The sequence below is a fragment of the Mesoplodon mirus genome, assembly GCF_964341445.2.
Source record: "Mesoplodon mirus genome assembly, chromosome: 14".
Classification (NCBI taxonomy): domain Eukaryota; kingdom Metazoa; phylum Chordata; class Mammalia; order Artiodactyla; family Ziphiidae; genus Mesoplodon; species Mesoplodon mirus.
In genome coordinates, this window is record NC_138990.1 from 56,940,283 (window position 1) to 56,963,885 (window position 23,603).

Sequence of the window (23,603 nt, forward strand, 5' to 3'; positions counted from 1 at the left end):
AACTTTTTCCTATTCTGATCCATGTCTATTTTTTATTTATTCCCATTAATATTTGGGTCAAGAGAATCATCAGGTCTTAAGTATTTATCTTAGTAACCCAACAAGTACAGCACTTCATCCAAACTTGACTGAATACATAGAAGACAGAAATTTTGTTCTTGAAGATAATTCTGTAGTTGTGTTTTTGAAAGTTCTAATTGTAATGGGAAGCTGACCTATCAATCTATCCACCAAATCAATCTGTTCTCTCCATGCAGGCAGGCCCTCTGGGAATGCTATCCTGTCATGATGATACTGACCAGCTTTCTAACCTTGAGAAATGCCATGACAATGTTCTGGCAGTGACATTATGCACAGCTCTGGGTTTTTGTCTTTCATAGGCCTGGTTTGTTAGCACGGCACTTGAAATTGTAGGAACAAAAGGGTCAAGAAGGCAAATGGGCTTCCACTCTTGGGGGAATCACACAGGGATGTATTCATTACCTGGCACCGAGGTTCCAAGCGCGACAAACACTACCGCGGTCACGGAATCCTTCAGACCGATGGTGCAGCCAAAGTGGGAAGCCAGGTCTCCGATGAAAGCCGTCAGTAGGCCAATCATGAGGATGGAGACGATGAAACACGCCCAGCCATTCCAGTATTCTGTAGGGGGGACGAAGGCGAAGAGAACCTTCCAGAACACAGTCAGAAAGTGCATCACGTAATCGAAGCAGGAGGGCAGCTTCTCCTCCCCACATTCATCGTCGTCATCATCTTCCCCTAGAGAGAAAGGAATGAAGAATGTTTCATCAAAATCTGTGCTATCAGGGTTTTCCTCTCTCCCACTTTCTCCTTCCTAGGCCTGTTGGCCCTCCCTTGAGAGGTGGGTGAAGCTTTGGGTTTTCCAAGAGTCAATCACAATCAACCAAATCATTATTAAGGCACTGACGTGCCCCCTCGCTGTGGTTCACAGATCAATAGCAAAACCTTAAGCCCCGACCAGTTCTGGTTATATGAAATCAACACATACTTCCTACTCCCACGTCACCTCCCTTGAGTATTGTCATTTCATAGAAATGCAAAGGATTTCTCCCCAAAGGCAGGAAAGTCGTGTGCCAAGCTTGGAAAGAAGCCTCTTTTAATGAAAGATGGCTGACAGTTCTTCTACCAGGATTCTTTCCTTCCAGCTTGGAGTCTAGCTCTGGGGATTCATGGCCATATGATCCTGTATAGGACCATGTTCTAACAGGGCCTCTGGGCCCTGCATACCCCTCCAGCTTCATCTCCTGCAACTACTTCAAACTCAAACTTCATCCCAGCCAAATGGAATTATTTGCATTTTCTAAAAAACCGTATGTAATATACTTTCTCCTACTTTTGTCCTTTAGAACTAAATGTGCTTGGCATATCCTAATCCCTCCCTCCTTATCCTTTAAAAAAAAAAAAATCACTAACCCTGTGAAACTTCCCCTGACCACCACCCTCCCGCCCCTTGCCCTCCAGCCTTCTGGGAACTTCTTGGGGCTTCCATAGCGCCCCCCCCCCAACACGGGTAACACTGGATCACTGTGGTCCCTGAACAGTGGCAGGAGCACAAGGGAATTTTGTAGAAATGCAAATTTCTGGTTCCGCTGCATCAGAAACTAGGGAAGTGGGGGTGAGGTGGGAGGTGTTTGCACAAGGCTTCCAGGTGATTCTCATGCATGCTCAATTTGAGAACCAGTCTCTAGATTGTGCCTGTTCACTTTCCTTCTCCATTTGACTATGAGCCTGTCAAGGGCAGGAGTTTGTTCATTTTTGTGTCCTTAGTATTTGGTCTAATCTCCAGCATGTGCATACATGTATGAATTTCCACTGACTTTATGTAACTACTTAATTACACAATACACATATGTAACTACTTAATTACATAACACACACATACAACAATGTTGCCAAGTAAATTCACAAAGCTTACTACTTAAAGGAGCCAGGAAATTAATAGTATTCTAAAACGGAAACTTCATTTACAATGTGCCTCTCACAAAACACGAGTGTCTGGATTTGTAACTTGTCATCTTACAGGACAAAAGAAGAGGCAATGGTTTGCTCTTCAGTGAGTGCACAGTCAGAATTATTATGCTCATAAACTTTGGGGATCTGCAGAGAAAGTAGCCTCGTCTTTGAGGCTCTGGAAGGTCTCCAATAAGCTCTTGGGAAGAAGCCCTCAGCAGACGGATGGAATCCCCTTTGGAAACGAACTAGGTAGAGGACTTGACTCAGGTCAGCCGATGGAAAAGTGAGTGACACACTAGAGTGAAAGAGCCTGGTTGACCACGTTAAAGTAATTGACCAAGGAGGCCATTAGACTGGAGTGGTTCTAACATCTTAGTAACGAGTGTAAGCAAGCCGAAACCTCAGCCAGAGTCAATTCCTATAAATACATTTGTATCTGAGAAAATGAAACCGAGGAACCGTCATTCACAAACAACCCACCTAGGCTCTCCCAAGTAAGGCAACTGCTTAAGCTAGAGCCACTCAGTTTCCTTGCTTCACTTCCGAGTCTGCTCTATACGAGGCTGTTCCCAGCTCCTAATGGCAGAGTGCCCCTAACCGCTTTTGGTTTGGTTCTGCCTGATGTGAATCCATGTTTGCTCAAATAAACTCTTAAAAACTTTTAGTGTGCCTCAGTTTATCATCAACCATTTCCTACAGTGCTCACGCTGTACGGTTATTACATATTTCTAATATCATCCGTGCCTGAAAGTAGAAGATGCTTTTAAATAAAAGCACATGTTATGGACTGAATTGTAGCTCCTCCAAATTCACATGTTGAAGCCTGACCCCCAGTCAAAGAATGTGACTGGAGATAGGGCCTTCAAAAAGATACTTAAATGAAAACGGGGCTGTTAGGGTGGCCCCTTATCCAATCTGACTGGTGTCCTTATAAGGGGGAATTGGGACACAGAGAGATAGCAGGGATACATGCACATGGAGGAAAGACCACGTGAGGACACAGCAAGAAGGTGGCCCCTCCTTCCCCCAAGTCAAGGAAAGAGGCCTTGGGAGAAGCCGAACCTGCCAAAACCATGATCTTGGACTTTTATCCTCCAGAGCTGAGAAAACGCATTTCTATTGTTTAAGCTACCCAGTCTGGGGTATTTTGCTACGGCAACCCTAGCAAATTAGTACAGCCCCTTTGGAAGCATCCTATGTCATAGCACTGACATACAGGAACAGCCACTCAGTGTTTCTATTACTTACTCCTTTCTTGTTTCCTTCCATTTCTTCTTTTCTCCTTCTGTTACTGAACCAGGTTCGTTTTTGCCCCAAGCACAGCAAGCCAAAACGCTGAGAGGGTTTTTCCCCAAGGCAGCCAAGCGAGGAGACAGGAGAACAAATCTCAAAGCTCCCTCTATGAAAGCAGAGGGTTCAGGGTATTTGTGGGATGACGAATAAAGAAGCTGGGTGGTCTGCGGCGTGGGGAGCATGGGGAAAGGCGATTGGGAAAAGGTGCGGTAATCTTGGTTCTGCGCAGGCGTAACTAAGCACCCACGCATGCCCAGTTGGAGGGTCAGCGGTCCCACCCAGTCTTAACCAGCTCAGTCCCAACTAGCCACAGCTGACTCCAAGTGCCTAAAACAACTTGGGCCAACATCTTATTGTTTAAGCTTCTTGGAGGACCTGCAAGTCTCAAAATGGCCTTGATTAGTGAAGGCAGGTGAAATGGATTTGACTCTCAGTTTCACTGCTTTCACCTTTCTTCCCATTTCCCTTTTACCCTCCACTTGAGCTCCAGGTGGAACTCACTGTGAGAGCTGCAATTGTCAGTCCTTATTTGAGGGGGGTAGGAAGAAGAGGACCATAGTAATTATTTCTCTACCTCCTTTTCTCCCTGCTTCCCAATCCAAAGGGGGGACTGCATGTACCCCAGGAAAGCTCAGAAAAAGCACTAGACTTTCTAGTTATATTTATTTTGTATATGATCCTTCAAAATATCGATATTTGTAAATATTTTATAATTTCATAGGGGGTATGATTAAAACAGTTTGGAAAACACTAGATTTTAATCAATCATTCATAGAAACACAGATTATTCTGCCTCTGACTCTACAAAATTTCTTAATTTGGGGTGTCTAAGTCTCATACTGTGGAGACGAACAAGAAAACAAATAATGAAGCTTCTGAGAAGAAATGCCACTTATAAATTGAGAGTAGATGTTGTATTTGTCTTCAAGATGGAAATAATAACACCTTTCCCATGAAGGATGTGCAAGGGAATAATTAGATCATTTCTGCAAAGTGTGTGAGGATATTTCAAGGTAATGATTACCATGGTAGTTATCATTATTTTCCTCCACTTAGGATTGTTACTGTGTTTCCCCATCATTACTTAATTACTTAGTCAAGATGCTGGGTCCTAAGGTGACATTCTAGGTTTTTAAAAACAAAATCTAATATTGCCCTTTGGAATTAATGTTATGACTTGTAAGTGTACAATGCAAAATGTGTGTGTGTATGTGTGTGTGTGTGCATGCGAGAGAGAGAGAGGGGGAGAATTTCCTTCTGTAGGCTTCCAACATTATAAGGAATATTAAACATCTTAATGCTTAAGTCTGGACTGGGAGGCCCATCTGTTTTATTGCATTTGAAAGACGTGGCTTCCCATCTTTTTCCTGGGATCTCACTGCTCTTTATAAATTTTAATCTCCCACTCAGATGTTATTTAAATATTAAAAATGACCCCTGACTGCCATGTATGATGCACAATTACCTTGTCTTGGAGAAGGACAAAGAAATATTATGTTCATTCATCACCACCTGGACTATACTTAAAAGTGTGTTCCTTGCAAAAAGCAGTGGAGCGTTAAAAACACACACACACACACACACACACCTGGAGCATCTTTTATGTGACGGTAGAGATGATAGTAATTTGCTGGTATGTTTGCCAGCTCAGGGTTACTGGACGCTGTGTAGTTCTTTCCAGTCTCTCTTCTGTATTAGCAAAGAAACAGGCAGATTGGTGGGTTTCCTTTTATAGGATCCCAAACAAAGGATCCTCTTATCCCAGAATCCTTCTTTTCAGCTTTATAGATTTCACTAATGGGAAGATAACACACAAGCTGTATTTGATTAATCCCTCCCATGGCTTTTTAAATGGTTTCCTTGATTCATACTGGACTTCCTACATATAACTACAAAAGTAGTCTAATCATTAAAATCACAGAGAGTGGACAGGGCATCCCTTCACCTACTGATATAATAGTACTTGCCCTGGCCCTGCTCTGGAGCATGAGAACAAGGGCATTGTCAGCACAATTAATTGATCAAGAAAGGCAATCCCTGGGCTTGGCACCTGCAGAGTACACAGCAGCTAAAGTAAACCAGGTGTTAATTTGTAGAGATGCTCAGGGTTTGGCCTCAGGGAGAACTTTAAGAACTAGAAATAGAGGCTGCTGGGGTGTAATGGACATTTGGGTCTGAAGACTTAAGTCAATTTCTGGTTCTGATAGCTTGCTTGGGGGCAAGACACTTGACCTTCCTGGGCCTCAATTCCTCATCAGAGGAGTTCCCTAAATCCCACATCACAGAGCTATTGTGAGGACCAGGAGAGGAAATGTCCAAGTCCTTTGTAAAACTGCAAACCCCTTTACAGACAGATGTGCCATATACCATCATTGTTATTTGTCAGAAGAAAGGCAGTAAATCAATATGATCTGAGTATCTTGACTGCACAGAATCTATATTCTGTTTGAATGAGCCGTTATCACTACAGCTTCCCCGAGCTGCTTGGTTTTAAGAAGAAAAAAGGAAGAAAGGAACAGAGGGAGAGAACATGATGGGGTGTCTACTAAATGTCAGACACTGAGCTAACTTTTTTCACCTACTTGATCTTATTTAATCCCTACAATAACCGCATCATTAATCCCATCATACAGATGAAGTTCAGAGATGTTAAGTGACTTTCTAAAATAATGACACAGTCAGTAAGTGGCTGAGTTGGGATTTGATCTAACAGCCCGGGGAACATTTTACTTCCCATGATGTCTTGTTGAAGCAAGTTGAGGACTACAGCATCGATCGTCACACACCGATTCAAAGTTTGAACCTGAGAATTCTTCTGATGCCCCATGCAATAGAAATGCAATGTTGCCTTTTTGTAGGACTGTAAAAATGATGTTGCATCATCAGTAATGTTTGTATTCTAATTTATTTTCTAGATATGATATGTTTTTGGCAGTCAGCCATATGCTCTTTCTCGAGTTCCTGGGGACCAACTAAACCCAGGAGACAAGACAATACAGTAAGGGAGAGCATCATGGTTATGGCTGATTTTGAATCTCTAGAGTGTGGCACATGATTTTCATTTCCAGTCGTCAAAGGCCAACCATTTGAATCAAACATCCTGCTTTGCATATAGCTCTTCACTCTAGACTTTGGGAAACTGGCCTAAATTATCACAACTCGGTAATGGAAAGCAGTTTAGAGAATCTTGTTAATCTGAGAAACTGACGTTCAATTCCTTCTAGATATTCATTTATTTATAATTAGTCCATTTTTATTTTGCAAGACTATCCTCCAACTATGAGAATAATGAGAATGATCAGAATGCTTTCCGGGAGTATGACACGATGGATTTAGGATGATATTTGTGGGAAACGACACTGCCTTCCATGTGATCTTCTAAGCCCAAGAAGTGTTACCCAGCAGCCTCATGTAATATACAAATCAATAACCATGACGGTAGACCACAGTGGTCTTCTTCATTCTGTAGACATTGTTTTGGGCATAATTTCTTTCTGAAATTTTATTCCTTTTTTCCCGTGTGGTTGATTTGATTTTGTTTCTCTTTAGTTTCTGAGCACAAAGATTTGTTCTCTTCAAACAGATTAACAAGCTAATTTGTTACTGAATGGGCTTTCTCTTCCATAGCTATCACTCTTTTTTCTTTGCAACCCGGTACACAATAATTATAAATCAAGTTCTACTCTTCTGTTGTATATTTCCATTTCTCTTATTCAAAGGTTCTTACAAAATTACTAAATATTTTATTGCGGACTTTTTTTTGTGTGTGTGTGTGTGTGGTACGCGGGCCTCCCACTGCTGTGGCCTCTCCCGTTGCGGAGCACAGGCTCCGGACACACAGGCCCAGCGGCCATGGCTCACGGGGCCAGCCACTCCGCGGCATGCGGGATCTTCCCGGACCGGGGCACGAACCTGTGTCCCCTGCATCGGCAGGCGGACTCTCAACCACTGCGCCACCAGGGAAGCCCTCTAAATATTTTAAATGAAAGAAACTTTAGCAATCAGCTAATTTACCCCTTCTAATTTTAAGAGAACAAACTGAGAACTGATTCAACTGATGAATTTTTGTTCACCTTACAGAAAATCCCGATCGAACTTTTTGGCCAAATACTTATTCTCTGATGCAAAGTAGAAGATGTCAGCAACATTTCTTCCAAGTATATTGCAAGATAATTCCTTATCAACAGAGATCTCAAAACACAATTCACTCACATTTCTAGATCTATGAGTTGCCAAAGCACAGGGAAAGAATAGAGACATTTGCTTCTATCAAATGAAACGTGTGGGGATTAGAAAAATACCTGAACTTAAAGCATTGGAAGGGTTTCGGAGCCTGCCAATGTCAGCTCCCTGTTTAATGTGACTTGCTTTAAAATCTCTTTGCCACATAGTCACCCATGGCACACTTGAGAGTCTCAGCTATTAGGGAGTTCATAGTCTCACAATGCACATTTTAACAGCTCTGGCTGTCAGCTTGGGCTGGTAGGTCCATTCATTTGTCCGGGTCCCATTCCTTAAGCCATGTGGAGTAAGTTGAATCGTGTTCCACATGACATTCCTTCAGGTACTTGAAGCTGGCTCCTCTCATTTCACCCTCAGTCCTCGCTCCAAGTTCAGTCTGGCCATGCTCCTCTGAGCAGTCTTCTTCTTCTTCTTTATAAAATTTTTATTTTCTATTGGAGTATAGTTGATTAACAATGTTGTGTTAGTTCCAGGTGTACAGCAAAGTGATTCCGTTATACACATACATGTATCTATTCTTTTTCAAATTCTTTTCCCATTGAGCTTATTACAGAATACTGAGCAGTGTTCCCTGTGTTATGCAGTAGGTCCTTGTTGGTTACCTATTTTAAATAGAGCAGCGTATACATGGAAGGGTAGGGGGAAGGGATAGATGGGGAGTTTGGGACTGACATGTACACAGCCTTCTTTTTTAGAATGCAGTTCATGGAGCTGAATGCAACTCTAAGAGGTGCTCATTTGCCTGCATTGGGGAAGGTCTTTCACCATCCTCATTCTGGGCACTTTTGTTAATGAACACATTGGGCTGACATCACACATTGTCATACGAATAAACCAACACCAACAATCCACTCTTCCAAAGCCATTTCTAGGTCATGTCTTCCATTTTCCACACTAGCATAATTGATCTGGGGGGACACAATTGTACAATCTTTCACCTGTCCTTAATAGGAAGTGATTAAAAGAAGTGATGACTTACTGTCTTTTCAGTCCATGTAAAACTGTCATGAGAAAACTCGAACCTTGAGAGCATACCACCTCTTTCTAAGAAGTGTCATTCTTGAAGCCTTCTTTAAAATGTATTTGGATTATGACAAAGTCTCTTGGTGTGGCTAGTTGTCCTTGGGGGTGGTGGGCTGTGGGCCCTTCTGAGGGTCTCTAGTCTCACTGCCCTCGTCCCCTGCAGCCAAAGGCCTGAGAGCAAGCCTGGTCATATATCAAGAGGCCCGTCTTTACTAAGTCGTGGGGATCAGAATTAGTGTGGAGACCCCATGCCTAAAATCCACTGTGCCTAGACACCCACAGCTAGGAGTATGTCCTTTATTCTAGAGACTTGACTGATCTCTAGTTCTCATTCTATTTCCTTGGAGAGATGCATCGGATATCAACATCATGTTGTAAGAAATATGAGTTCAAGACTGCTGTAGCTTTGTGACTTGAACTTCTGGCCTGTTCTTAGATGGAGAGGACACTGTTAATCATCCCCACCATCTACTTCCAAGCCCAAGATAGCTATGGGCCATTCTGCCCCACAGGACCAGTGTTAGTTTCAGTCCATACTTGGGCGGCTAGGGACAGGTGATATGTGACAATCCTGAAAGGGACACTTGAAGGCAGCTCACTCTCTGCGCATAACTTTCAACCCTGTTGGAAACAAATGAACCCCTGGGTGAAATTTTCCACAAAGAACAGAATGCTTAATAGTTTAGGTCCTTATGGACCTTGTTAGGATGGTTAACACAGCACAAGAAATATCTAACGTGACAGGAATATTTCTCAGCAAATGTAGCCACGGTCAAAATGAAAAACGGACCCACTAAGGAGTTCTAGCTCCATGCAAGTTTGATTATTAGCCAAATGAATCAGTTTAAAGCTGAAACTCGACTGCTTAGCCTCGTTCTTTTTAAAGAATTCCTCTATGTGAGCTGAGGACTCCTAAATGACTGTGGGCTGACAGAATTAGTCACATGTGGTTTTTGCCCCAAGCTTTATTTTTGCAAAATCACTCCAAGTCAGGCTGAGTCTTGAAACTCAGAGGGTCCTCTTACCCTTTATTGATTGTAGGATTGACAGAATTTCAGGCTCTTGCAATAGAGGAGCATCTTGCCTGCAGACTAGAGCACCTAAGAAATAAACCTCCAAAAAGTAGAAGTGATACTCAGCAAGTGTAGATGCCTCCTGCTAGTTTAGATGGTTTAGTTAAAGTGAGTAGTATGTGGGCACACTAGATTCCAAGACTGGACCGAGGGCTCTGATAACTCTTTGTAAATACCAGCAGCTGTGTCTGAATTAGCCTCCTGGAGTGTGGGAAGCTGAGCCTTCGAGGAACTGTTTGGGCAGCAATAACCCTGTAATTGTCAACAACAACAAAAATCAACATTATGTCCTAGGAAAATGTTGAAATTGATATAAAGGGTAGATGTGTAGCAAAGATTGCCCCACATGCAGAGGAGCACAAAGACGATCTAGATTCTTTTAAGATGCTGCTGCGATTAAACTATAAATTCAGATTCACTTACTAAGTGCCTACCTTCATGCATATGGGTCAATACACACATTCCACTTAATCTCCCAGCAACCTGGTAAAGCAGGTATTATTTTCTCCATTTTAAAGATGAAGAAACGAAGGCTCACAGCTTAAGTGACTTGCTTATGAGATTTAAACTCTTCCCATCACTTTATTGCGATTACTTGACCCATTTTTCCCAGAGAAAAAAATCTCTGTGGTTTGTCCAGCAACAATCCAATCTGATAAAAATCTAAGCTCATCTGACATTACTTTATGAAAAGTGTCATTGGGAAATAACCTACCTCCTTAAAATAAACCCCTGCATATGCTACAGTGTATAAAATATTGAATGCTCTTTCAGGGAATGAATGGATGGCCCTACTTCCTTTCTTCTTCCTCAAGAGTTTGGTTTTCTTTTACTCTTTAGGAAAATCCTCTGCTAGTGGTTTATATCAGCCCCGGGGGGAAGTGGGATTTTCTTCATACTGTGGCAAACATCAATCTCCCTGCATAGAGAATGGAATGAACTCTAGATAGCTCTTGGGCAAAGACAACTCCCCTGCTTTGTGACGGCTTTCCTGGTCTCAGGACCACGTGAAGGGACTTTCTTCTGATCATGGGGTTTGTGAGTTGATCTGCCAGCAAACTGGTAATGAAAGTGGGGTATCTAGAAATCTCATCATGGCCTCGGTTTGCACAATACAAAGTGACTGCAATCATTCAGGGTGCACCTCATCTGCTCGTCCCTGGTCCCTTCTCTCTGTTGTGATTTTCATTGAGATGCCAGTAAACAGGGTTCTGCACTGACAGCAAAGAGGCTTTGGCGATTTCCATGTGCTTGGGCACCTCACAGATTCATCTACTGGAAACAAAGCCTAGCCTCAACTAACTTTCTCTTGGTGCTGTTGAAAAGATAAATGAGACTTTTTTTTTTTTTTTTTTTTTCGGTACGCGGGCCTCTCACTGTTGTGGCCTCTCCCGTTGCGGAGCACAGGCTCCGGACGCGCAGGCTCAGCGGCCATGGCTCACAGGCCCAGCTGCTCCACGGCATGTGGGATCTTCCCGGACCGGGGCACGAACCCGTGTCCCCTGCATCGGCAGGCGGACTCTCAACCACTGCGCCACCAGGGAAGCCCAAGACTTTTTTTAAGAGAAGTGAGAATCTTATATGTAGTGAAATCGGTTTTGGACAAGAGAATTAGCTCCTTAGTGGAATTCAGATGGAGCATCCTGTTCCCTGACTGCACGTGGACACTTCCTTTAAAGGGTAGGCTGCCTAGGGTGGGTGTTGACAATCAGATTTGTCTGTTCGTCAGTGGATTTTTCATCTCTCATAAAAAAAAAATCCTGTAATGGAACTGTTTGATGCTTTTCTTTAATATAAAGCATCCTTAAAATATCCCTTCCCCTCTCATTATCAATGTCTGTGGCCTATTTTCCTTATTTGGTTAAGGCATGGAGAAAATGCTGTTACGTCTATAGGTCTGATCTCTAAAAGTATTTCAGGTCACTGTTTTGTACCATAAGCCTAGGCTGAACCTCTAACCTGAAACAATATCCCTAGTATAATAACCAGTAAACCTCTTCTTCAAAGGGAATGCAGTGGTTAAAAGAGTAACTTTATTTGTACCATTCGTATCTGCAGTGAATATTTATCCATCATTTACGTGTCAGGTACAGTTCTAGGCATTGAAACTGCAGACAAATAAGACCCCATAAAATGTCCATTCTGGTAAGGAGAGATTGATAGTAATCAAGTAAAACGAACAAACATCATTTCAGATGTTGATCTGGGCTCTGAAGACACTGAAATCAGATAGTATAATAAAGAGTGACTGGGTTGTACAGAAACTCCTCTGAGGTGGTGACCCGTGAGCTGAGACCTTAATGCTGACAACATCCAGACATGGAGGGAAAGCCTTCCATGCAGGGGAAAAAACGTATGCACAAGCCCTGAGGCAAGAGCAAAGTACGAGGAATAAAAGTAATAAGCCTGTGGCCTATGGGCATTAGATTCTGGGATGCACAAGTGTGACAAGATGGAAACAGTACCAACCTTGGAACCAGAACCTAGGGGTCCAAGTGTGAATCCCAACTTCTGTTTCCCCATCTCGTAAACAGGTTCCTGAATACCTACTGCACAGGGTTGCCGTGTCAGGCTGGTGTGAACACAAAACAACTATTCATCAAGAGCAGGGCCATTCACTTCTCTGAATGCTGCTAAACTGTTGGCCCAAGAAAACTGGTCTTTGCTTCACTTAATCCTGAAGCATCACGTCATCAAGAAACCCAGAGGTCCTTAGGTGACATCAGGGGACAGGCATGGAATAAGGGCAAAGGTGCTGGTTCCATAAATGCCAGCTTGGAAAGAATAATGAGAGCGGTGCTGTGTGGTGTAGCAAGTGCCCTGGATTCTGAAACAGGCTCTGTGTGACCTTGGAGGAAATTCTTTCCCTCTCTGGTCTCAGCTTCTTATTTATTAAAAAAAAAAGCAAGGTTGGACTAGCTGATCAGTAAGCTCCTTTTCAGGTCTGCACCAGGATCCTGGCCTAAGACGCTTTCTCAGGACAGAAGAGACAACACCCAGCCAGACGTGAACAGGCACAGGCAAGGCAGGAGAGAGGCACGGGCTGCTGGGTTTTGTCAAAGCCTGTTGGTTCCGGCAAGCGGCTTTTCACTGCAGGAGTCAGAAATGACAAAGTTTTTTCATCAAGACAGCAGGCTGTTAACAGCAAGAATTAATGCCGCAAGTCACTTTCACAAGGCTCCTCCACCTGTGTGTGTGTGTGTGTGTGTGTGTGTGTGTGTTTTGGGGGGGGGATTGGTTATGTTTTCTCCTCCTTCCACCTCGCTGTATTATGCTGAAACGTTTCCCGCACTGGAAACAGTGTACAAAGGCTCCCGCCTTGGGATGAAACCCCCCTCAATACCTCGTGCATTGATTTGGAAGCAACAACTAAAACTGTATTCACATCGCAGCAGCCGAAGCCAACAAAAGAGCTACTGGATCCAGTGACGGAGCATTGTTTGCAGAGCTGAGCTGCTGCGTCTCCTCTAAGCCACATTAGAGACGTGAGTCTAGGCTTACAAATAAGAACGCTGAATCATTCCCAAGCCTTTGGTACAGTGTTTTCCTCAAGATTTTGTAATAAGCAATTTCAGAGAAAAACAGCCCAACAAGCCAGTATTCTTTTCAGAAATATTAGCTAAAGCATATCCAGGGGCCAGAAAATAATTGCTTGCTTCTCCCGCCTTCTTGTTCTCTCACCAGTGTGTGGCTGGCCTGCCTCTTTCTGAGACGAAGAGTTGAAGCTACCTGAGTCAACATTTTATTCTGCTACCACTGACATTTTAAAGTTGATAGATATCCTAGATTTGCTTTATCTACCTACCAATATGGCCCTAGAATATCTGCCATAAATAGTTTCTTTATGGAACTTACTGTCATCCTCTTTGTTACTCATGCCCTCTGCTTTTCCTCTTTCTCATTTTGGATCATAATAACCAGCCAAAAACCACTAAAATTCCACTAAGGAAACTGACAGAAAATGCAATTTTAAATATAGATTTGCATATCTAATTTGCATACGCAAAAATAAATGTATTATATGGGTACAATGACATGCATTTGTATAGCTGTATGTTCTGTGTACATTATATATGAATTAAATGTGTCTGAAACTCTTTGAAACATGGCATATGTGTGGATGAGGGTATGTATGTGTCTATATAGATTTTTTCTAGATCAGACATGGCAGTATGATATAGGGAAAACAGGCTTTTAGCCCAGTTACATGTAGATTGGAAAACATGGATTCCCACCTAAATTCATTCACTCTTTATTCAACAAATTCTTATCACTGTCAAACACTGTCCTGGGTACTAGAGAAATAGTGGGAAATAGGACAGATTTGCTGTTGTTAAAAAAAGTATTTTAATTTAGACTCTTTCTACTTCCAAGAGGACTTGAGCAGATCTGTACCTATTAATAAAGTTAAACTACTTTAAGATAAAATAGGACCAAAAAATATCTGAAGAAAGCAGAAATAAAGGACATGTAAGTTGAGTGAATATTGAATACTTGGACAAAAAAAATTGATTAAGCTTTCTGATGGTCAAAGCAAATAAGAAAACACTGAAAAAAAATTAATTTGCTGAAAAAAAACAAAACTCCTTTTCTTTAAACTAAAGTAGGAATTTATCATGTTTTCTTTAAATATAGTGACATCTTGAATAATAACTCTAACCCTAAGGAAAGATAAAAATACGTTTCCAATGTTATACTTTAAAGGTAAAAATTAAAATTATGATTAATTTATAATCCAGTGAGAGCAGTTTTGATAGGGGCTCTGATAAAAAGTTAAAGAAGCTTTACTTTCCTGATATCTAATTCAAAGCAAGGAAGAGAAGCTACTGAATTTAACGTGACCATTAAACAGTATGTCTTAAGCATTAGATCTCTTAAATGAGCTTTGGCCAAGTTGGTGTAATTACCCAGTTTATCTAATATGTACTCCTTAAGGCAGATATTTCATTTGATTAAAGCCAGAGCTCTAAATTTCAAATAGCAGTGCCATTGAGAGTAAGTTGACATTTATTGCTGAATATGAAAGGTCCTTCAGAGGACCCTTTAGTATTTCCATGTTTCAGAAACAGAGGTCATCCATTCCAATGCCCTAACCTGTTTGTGGCCCATCAAACACACATTGTATATCTGAGTTAATTATTAAAGAAAAGGGCACACTGACCAGAAGTAAAGAAGGTCCATGTTAAAAATAAAACGTAAATGCCTCCCTTCCTGGAACTCCAATGCTGGTCCTCCTTGGATGATAAGACTCTCTTCCCAGGTGCCAAGGCCATATTGACTTGCTGTGTACATGCTGGTCTGTTGTTTTTTTTCTTGAAACCTTGAAAAAATGTATCCCTGACTCGTATAATGTTCTTTGTTCTGATGAGATCTAAAACTGTGCTGAAAAACATGCTTCTCAGGAGCAGTTTCTCAGAGTAATCTGGGAAGCTGTCTTGCAGGCTATAGTCTTCAGTTTGGCTCAGGTAAAACTCTTTTCTATTTTGATTATAGATTGTTTATTGATTATTTTCATTGACATAGTAGACAAGCAATAAGTGGTAACATTATTTAAGCAGACAGTGGGCCGAAATTTTATACATAGGTTTTTGACCAACTTCCTTAGAGGTAACTGTACCTCCCATTTCTCAGGAAACCTCACCTTTTTTCATGAACCTCAGTCAATCTCTATTTTTACATAAAGGATAATTAAGAATCTTTATAGTCACACAAGAAACAGGACAAAATGAAAACTCCCAAACCCTAACACACTCTTCCCTCTTTGTTTTTCTGATTTTCTCAAAGCCACACGAAGGCTGTGTCAAACCTGACCTAGCAGGATTATTTTTTTTTCAGCTGCTTAAATGGGATTTTCATATGACCCAGGGGTTTACACATTAAGTAATAAGAGTGTCTCCATAGTAATGATGTTCGATAATAGATCCTAGAAAGATTCCTGCTTAGACCAGATGGCATGGCAGCCCCTTGAAACTCATTTGAGGTACCGTTTTTATTATTTATTATTTAGGACTTAGGCAGTGGATCAGTCTTCAGGTTGACAGGATTGTCAAGTGAATTATTGTTCAGAGGCACCATTGAGGTGACAGTTTTTGCTATTAAATAATTCAGTTTATCTGAGAGCACTTATTACTCTACATAACATGCATGGATGGAAGACCGAAGACAGAAGCATCCCCCAAACTGAGCTAGTCTCCATACTGGAATGGTAGACTCAGGAGACCACACCCACCCCACCTGTTTATTTAGCTGGTGTTGGTGTCTCTGATTTTAATCTATTGTGAAGTGTAGTGAGGGTGGACAGGCCAGTCACGTCTAAGATCCTGGCCTCCTGTTGAATGTCTGCTCTTCTTCTGTCAAGGATTCCACAGGGATTTCTGGGCTCCAGTTACCAAGCAGGAGGAAAATTAGAAATATTCGAATCATCCTCTCACTTCGTTTCTTTTTTTACAACGGAAGACTATCTTCCCATCCCTTTCCTTCTAGAAGAATGGATGTGAATTGCATGCTGCTATTGTGCTGAATATTTAATATAAGCAAGCCAGGAAAGTGGGCAGAGTGTATTTTTTTTTTCCATTGTTCAGAATCAGGTAGTCCATGAAACATGATGCCATCGGGGCTGCTGTACAACTACAGCAGACATCCTCAGAGCTCCCAAAGTTCTGTACTGGCTGGTTTCTTAGAACTCACCTAGTCCACCCCTCTCATTTTACTGATGGTGACACTCATATTAGCAAAGATTAAATACTTTGTCAAGTTATGCAGTTGACAGGAGACAGAATCAAGACTACAAAAAGGCTTTTTTTGGGGCCACTTTTGAGTGTTCCTTCATTATGAGAAGTCCAACAGATATTATATCAGATATGCAAAATCGATGTCAAAAGTAAAAGAATTTGAGAAAAAGCCTTAATGCAGGATACTTAAAATGATCAGGTAAAAGAGAGGGCAGTGTGATAATGTTCTTGAAAGAATGTCACCAATTACTAGGTAGGAGAAGACTACAGGTGTACCTAGGGAAACAAACACTTCCCTCTGTTCTTTAGAGAATTGACTGGCACCTTCCCTGAAGGAAACATGAGCTGGGCTTAAGGAGATTTAACAAATATTAAGGGGAAAAAAAACCCTTCATATTTCAATCTGCAGCTCAGTTATGCAAATGAATAAAGATACAGGCCATATAAGGTGCCTGTCTCTGTGCCTGTGTTTTGTGTATCTGCATGTATGCACACATATGTTTATGTATGTGTGTCTCTGTGAGTTCGTGTGTTTGAACACACACATACATGTCTGTGTGCATCTGCGTATGTATGTATACAGGTGTTCTATGTGTGTGTGTGTGCATGTGTGTGTGTACTCAGGACTCAGGCATAGCGAGTGAGTGCACTTTTCACACAGAAGAGAATCCCAGGCTGATATGTACCCCAGCGCTGACATTTACCAGCTTTGGCATCTTGAGCAAGTCACATTGTTTTTCTGAATCTCACTTTCCTTATCTATCAAATGGCATGTGTAATACTACAAAACAAAAAGGTCAACCAGTGTTTTTAGTCACCTAGCCTTTTTAGTAATTAAACTGAATTGACTGCCTTTCCACAAAGTTTGGTTATATTTTATCGTAGAATATTCAAGAAGTTTGCCTCTCAAATAACCAACTGCACTATCCCAATGCACAGACAGTCCTTGTGAAAATATGTGTTGCCTTGATCAATCCTTATAGCAACTCCATGAGTGAGGAACAGTTTTCTCCACTTTATACACGAGGGGACTGAGATTTAGAGGGGAAGCAATCTGCCTAGAGTCACCCAGGGAGTATTTGGAGGTCTGGGACACAAATCCACATCTTACTCCAAAGCCAGGCTTGTCACCACTCTGTTCTTCACCTCACCACCGCCCAAGGCTGCTGGGAAGAACAACAATGTGCTGCCTGTGGAACTGGCACTGGCATCCTGGTTCTCTTTACCCAGCTAACCTTTGCCCTCTTCCCCGAAACATCTGTTTCTCCCTCGTAGCCCAGCTGGTCCACAGTTTCTTAAAGCCAACCCTCCATTCTGCCCTAGCCGAGACACTAGAAAGATGGCGGCACTGGGGGAAATTCAAACCAGACACACAGTGAGTGCTGGCTTCCCTTGGAAATACATCGGCTGGCACATCTTAAAGCACCTGATGGTACTAGACTTGCCTTGTAAATTTCTGACAGGCATTTCACTGCTGCAGGCTACCGCTCCTGGTATTCTACCCAGGGAAAGATAGAAGGAGAACTGCCAGGACGTGACTATATAATCCCTTCCTAATCCTTTGAGTCTCCTAAGTCCTTTAACTCTTCAAATATTGAACTATAAGAACTTGGTTTACAGAAACATTATGGTCATAGGAGGCCCAGGGACTGAGCTATGAAATTCAGAGAAGACAGGAGGACCAAAAGACAGCCAGGGGGTTACCTTGAAATTAGCTTAAATATAATCAGTGGGAAACAGAAGCAAAATCCTATTTATAAAATTATTACTTTTGTTTAGCAAGATAAATTGTCTCAATTTTGCACAGAAAATTGCACAGGAAAAAGCCTCTCAGTAGAGCCATTTAAAAGCAATTTAACATCTTTAATAAGGCAACTCTTTCTGATTCTCAACTATTTAGCCATGAAATCTTAAAATCCAATGAAAGCCTGTTTTCAAGAAATACTGCTTTACATATTGTATTGTCTATTTAACAACCCAAGAATAGTAACATTCTTTAGAGATTTAAATTTAATCATAATGACAACAACTAAGCTTCCTAACTGCCTTTCATGTAATTTAATGGCTATAGGCTATGGTTTGCTTTTCTGATATTTTGTCTCAAAATGGTAAAGAAGATGAATTTTACCCAGCAGCCTGCAAATTTCTGAGCCATCTTGTCTTGTTCCCAAGCAGTCACTTAGAAACATAAAACAGAATATATTGCATGATAAATAAGAACCTTCGAGAGGTTTGGCATTTCATTCATGAACCGTTCTTCAAAGGATCTGAGTGGGAGTTATTCCCCTCATGTAAGCGCTGAAACCATGGCACCAGGAGAGGTGACAAGGCCAGTGTCACTCCATGAGCCAGACGGGAGGAGCAATTTTCCTCACTTGGAAATTTCTCTCTCTTAAGGGCAGTGGACAGCACACTGGACTAGTATTTGGTAGATCAGGGCTCTGGGCTACCTTCCAAAGGCAAGTTGCCTTGCTGAGGCTCAGATTCTTCCTCCAGAAGGTCAGGATGATCATAATACTGACCTCATGAGATTCTGAGAGGATATGATTCAACATAAGAAAGTGCTGGCCAACCAAAATCTTCCCCTTTAAGGTAAGAAAGTCTTATAGCATCTTTAGAGTTGTTTCTCTGTATACCTATTCTAACGAGGAGCAAATACACAACTTTGTTTGCAGCATAATCACTCCTGCTGTTTAAAACCACCCTTTTCCATTGCCATAGACTGGCCATAAAATGTTTACCTTGGTCCCTGAAAGTTGCAAAAATGTGTGAATGAACCAACACAAACCACTCCATGGCTAGAAAAGCAAATTCAGCATCGACATGTCTATGGATGGTGTCTTTTTGGCTACCATCCAATGCAGCCTCTATGCACACCTCCTGTCTCCTTCCATGGCTTTGTTGTTCTCCATGACTAGCTCACCATCGTACAGACACCTTATTTGACTTCTTGCTTATTTTACTTATTTGCTGTCTCCTGCAATTAGATGGTAAGCTTCATGCAGGCTTATTTGTCTTTTTCATTCACTGTCATATCCTTCCCAGCAAGAACAATGAATGACTGACATACAGAAAAATCACTGAATGAGGTCCAGCTTGTGACCATCATACAAATACTCATATATCTGCAGTCAAAGGAAACCTGGAAACTATTAGAAATGGTCTGTTAAGGCTTATGCTGCTTTTAATGTTTCAATTCTAGTATGTCAAGGCCCATAAAATAATTGGGTTCTTTTTTAATGTTTTCTACCACTGGCCTTGTCAACAGTTTCTTATTCAAGTTACCTTTGTCCCTTTAGTTTTTATTCTCTCTACGAAGAAGGAATATAGCTCACGCCTCAGGTATTAATCTTAGATTTATAGAAAAAAAATACAAGCCATAATAAGGGAGTACTATAGGCTGAATATTTGTGTCCCTTCCAAATTCATATGTTGAAACCTAATTCTCAATATGATGGTATATAGAGGTGGGGCCTTTGGAAGATGATTAGATCATGAGGGCCAAGTCCTCAGCAATGGGATCAATGCCCTTATAAAAGAGACCCTGGAGAGCTCCCTCCTCCCTTCTCCTACGTGGGGGCAGAGTGAGAAGATTATGAACCAGGAAGCAGGGTCTCACCAGGCGCCAGATCTACCAGGGCCTTCGTCTTGGACTTCCAGTCTCTAGAACTGCCAGAAATAAGTTTCTGTAGTTTCCAAGTCACCCAGTCTATGGTATTTTGTCATAGTAGTCCAAAAGGACTAAGACAGGGAGTCCCCACCTCCATTAGAACTTATGTGTACATTTCAAATCTACTCCCCTAAGCAATTACTCATCATTCACTGTTCATAAATTTCCACTGTATACTCTATTGCAAGAAACCAACGTGTGATCATTAACAGCACTAATAATAAACAGGCACAAACATTTTTTTTTATCACCCTCTGTTCCCACAGTACTTGGGAGATCTGTCAAATTATTCTGTGGCAGATTGGAAAGAGGGAGTTGTGTGAGAAGTCATGACCCAACCGCGAGTGACGCTGTTTCCATAGCTTACAGTCTGGGAATCACTAGTTAGAAAATTCTAGTTTTATTCATTAGCTGCAAGAGTAGAAAATGAGCCTGCGAGGATCTTTAAAGAGAAAGAACCAGTGGACATGAAACAGAAGAATTGAAAACCAGAAAATCCCATGAGGGTGTTGCTTTCCTGAATCGTTGAAAGGGGCTTTCCTCCGCCTTTTTACAATCACACAGAGAGTGGACAGGGTTTGGTGACACAGGAAAGGGATACTTCTTTCTGAATTTAATTTCCTCAGGTGTCTGGCTCCTTGAGTTTGCAACACTCTTCATTTTATAGGATCTTCCTAAATAAAACTCTGCACTTTGCTTGTATAGGAAGAAACAGAATGTGATTCTAGTTTTACTTCCAGAGCCCGTGCAAACACTTATTTGTTAGATGTTGTTGAAGAGAGTGAAAAATGATGCAGATGATTGTGGTGAAGTGTCTTAACGTCACCCTGTCCCACCTATGATTTTTTTCTTTTTGCGGTATGCGGGCCTCTCACTGCTGTGGCCTCTCCCGCTGCGGAGCACAGGCTCCGGACATGCAGGCTCAGCGGCCATGGCTCACGGGCCCAGCCACTCCGCGGCATGTGGGACCTTCCCGGACCAGGGCACGAACCCGTGTCCCCTGCATTGGCAGGCGGACTATCAACCACTGCGCCACCAGGGAAGCCCCCACCTATGATTTTTTTTTTTTTTTTTTTTTTTGCTGTACGCGGGCCTCTCACTGTTGTGGCCTCTCCCGTTGCGGAGCACAGGCTCCGGACGCACAGGCCCAGCGGCCACGGCTCACGGGCCCAGCCGCTCCGCGGCATATGGGATCCTCCCGGACCGGGGCACGAACCCGTGTCCCCTGCATCGGCAGGCGGACTATCAACCACTGCGCCACCAGGGAGGCCCCCCCACCTATGATTTTGATGGTCTCTTTCTGACCTGCACTTGGTCATTTCTCCTGCTCTCAGGGAATTTTCCAGATAAAACCCTGTGATTGGCTATCCATGAGTAAGAGACACAGTAGGCTTTAAATTTATCTTGTCTATTTCCAGAGAGAAAGACGCAGTGTAGACAGAGAAGGATGTCCTGTGTGAAGACATTTGCTTCATCTTAGAAAGTCTAAATTCATCCCCAAAATGTGCATATACATTACAAACACATTCATTTCTCTTTTAATTTTATCATGGAGAGTCTTGGGTGCTTTGACCTAGACCAAGTGGTGATAGCAGGAAAAGTAAGCTTGGGACATTATCATTTATAATATGCAGAGAAAAGCACTCACCAGCACTGACAGTGATCGCTTCGATAAACTGCTCTCTCCAGCTGTTTGTCCCAACCACGAGGGCTAGGTTTGTCTTCTTAATAAGTTTGTCCACGGTACTCTAGAGAGATTGAAAAGAATCAGAAAATAATTGCCGGGTTGATTAAGGCCTCGGGAAATCTCAGACCTTGACGATTTTGAAAGCCCAGAGTTATCTAAAGGATAGCAGATGTTCGGCTCAGAGCAACAGTATTGATATCAAACACTGCTATGATTATGCAAACAAGCATAGTCCTTTCTTGGAAACATCCTGAAATGGAAACTTCTTCACAGCGAATACAAGCCTCCTTCACTGCCTAATAGCCAAGGAAGAATAGCCTCACCGGTTACAACTGAGGATGCTGCAAAAGCCCATCCCTTCCCCTCGGACACTTCATGAACTTGCTTCTCGCCTGGCTTCATCTAGAGTATGTGTCTGCAATTGAATTAACCTATGCCCTGCTCAGCACTACCTATCGGTGGGTAACTGGAAGTGGCAGAGAGATCACGAAACTAAAACCTGTTCTTACTATACTTTTGTTGATCAATGAAATGCAGCCAGACAGCAAAGCTTCAAGACTGCTGCTGTATGATCATGAATAAATGGATTTTTCTTTGGCTACTGGTTTTGTCAGCCTGGTGGCTGATCGAGAATTCATCTCACCTGACTCCTGCTGCAAACAAGAAAAGACCAAAAAAGGTCACTTTGTATGGTTCAGGGCAAACTGCAATGACCTTGCAGTGAATTTCCCCCTGCTTTACTAGCTCTGAGCCTCTTATTTTTCTTTTTCTTTAAGACCTTGTTTAGGCACTTGCTTCTGTACAATTAGCACTCTTAGCTTTCTAAATGAATGTCAGTTCATGGAACAGCAGAAGCAGCCAAGCGTTCACAAGAAAACTAAGTAAGCAGATGCATCCAAAGCGCTACCACAAATCGCAGCAATTACAGGGAGAAGGGTCACTTCCGGGATGTGAAGCTGTTCTTCCCAGAGAGACTACCACACCGACTCGTCCCCAACACGCCCCACCCTTCCTGCCAGAGCATCCTCGAATTCCCACTTATTGCAAAGAGTCAGAAAACACATATTATTTGTCTTAAGTCAAAATCTGTACATGTTTAGTGCAGTGTCCCTGAATTGACTAAGGTTTGAGAGAGACAGCGTGTGATTATCTAACCGCGAGGAAGGAAAATGTGATCCCGGGGGCCCGTGCCGAAGGCCAAAGCTACATCAGAATGTCAAGTGTGTTAGTTCAACCGTCACTGCAACTGACTTGAAACACTGAGACGATAATAAACATGAAAGGGCCCATCTCCAACTGGCCCACTCTGTATTTTCAACATCGTCCTTTGCTAGACGGTTTGCCCTTATGGTGGTGACCTTTCGGCCCCTAGCTTTGTGTCTAGAACTGCTAGTGACACTGATAATAGCTGGAACCATCAGGGCTCTTGGCCACCACAGCCAGAGGCACATGACAAGCATCTGGCTTTTCTCTGGACTTGGCCCATCTCGTCAAGCACTCTGAGTGTCTCGGTTGATGCCAGTTCAAAGTTCTGTGTAGAATGTAACAAGAAATGACCTTGACTTTTCCTAAACGTGATGGAAACTTGGGGCAGGCCTCTCCAAAGAAGCCCTCTTTACTCTAAAGCCAAGGCAGAGAATCCCACGTACTGGGGGATAAGTAATTGAAGAGTGAAACTGCTCTAACACTTAAACACAGACTCACCTCAGAAAATCTCTCTGAAGGACAAAGTTTTAAGATAAACTAAACTTAAAATGTATATTATAAAATGTATATATGTATATCTATGTCTATATAATGTAAATATATAAAACCTGGGGTAGATTGTAAACTTTAGTTCATGTTAAGCCTGGCAGACTATGAGATAGCCTGGGCTCTTCCCTGGACTTAATTTACATATGTGTCCTCTC

The 23,603-nt window shown here is 42.2% G+C and overlaps 1 protein-coding gene across 3 annotated transcripts in view; it reads right to left on the reverse strand.

The window, feature by feature from the left end:
- SLC8A1 (solute carrier family 8 member A1) overlaps positions 1 to 23,603 on the reverse strand; it is a 370,852-nt gene that overhangs the window by 51,425 nt on the left and 295,824 nt on the right. For all 3 annotated transcript variants that reach the window (XM_082642699.1, XM_082642698.1, XM_082642700.1), the window contains 2 exons: positions 21,655 to 21,754; positions 484 to 759 (listed from right to left, as the gene is read on the reverse strand). In XM_082642699.1, coding sequence (XP_082498825.1) covers positions 484 to 759; positions 21,655 to 21,754 — 376 coding nt within the window. The remainder of the gene's footprint in view (positions 1 to 483; positions 760 to 21,654; positions 21,755 to 23,603) is intronic.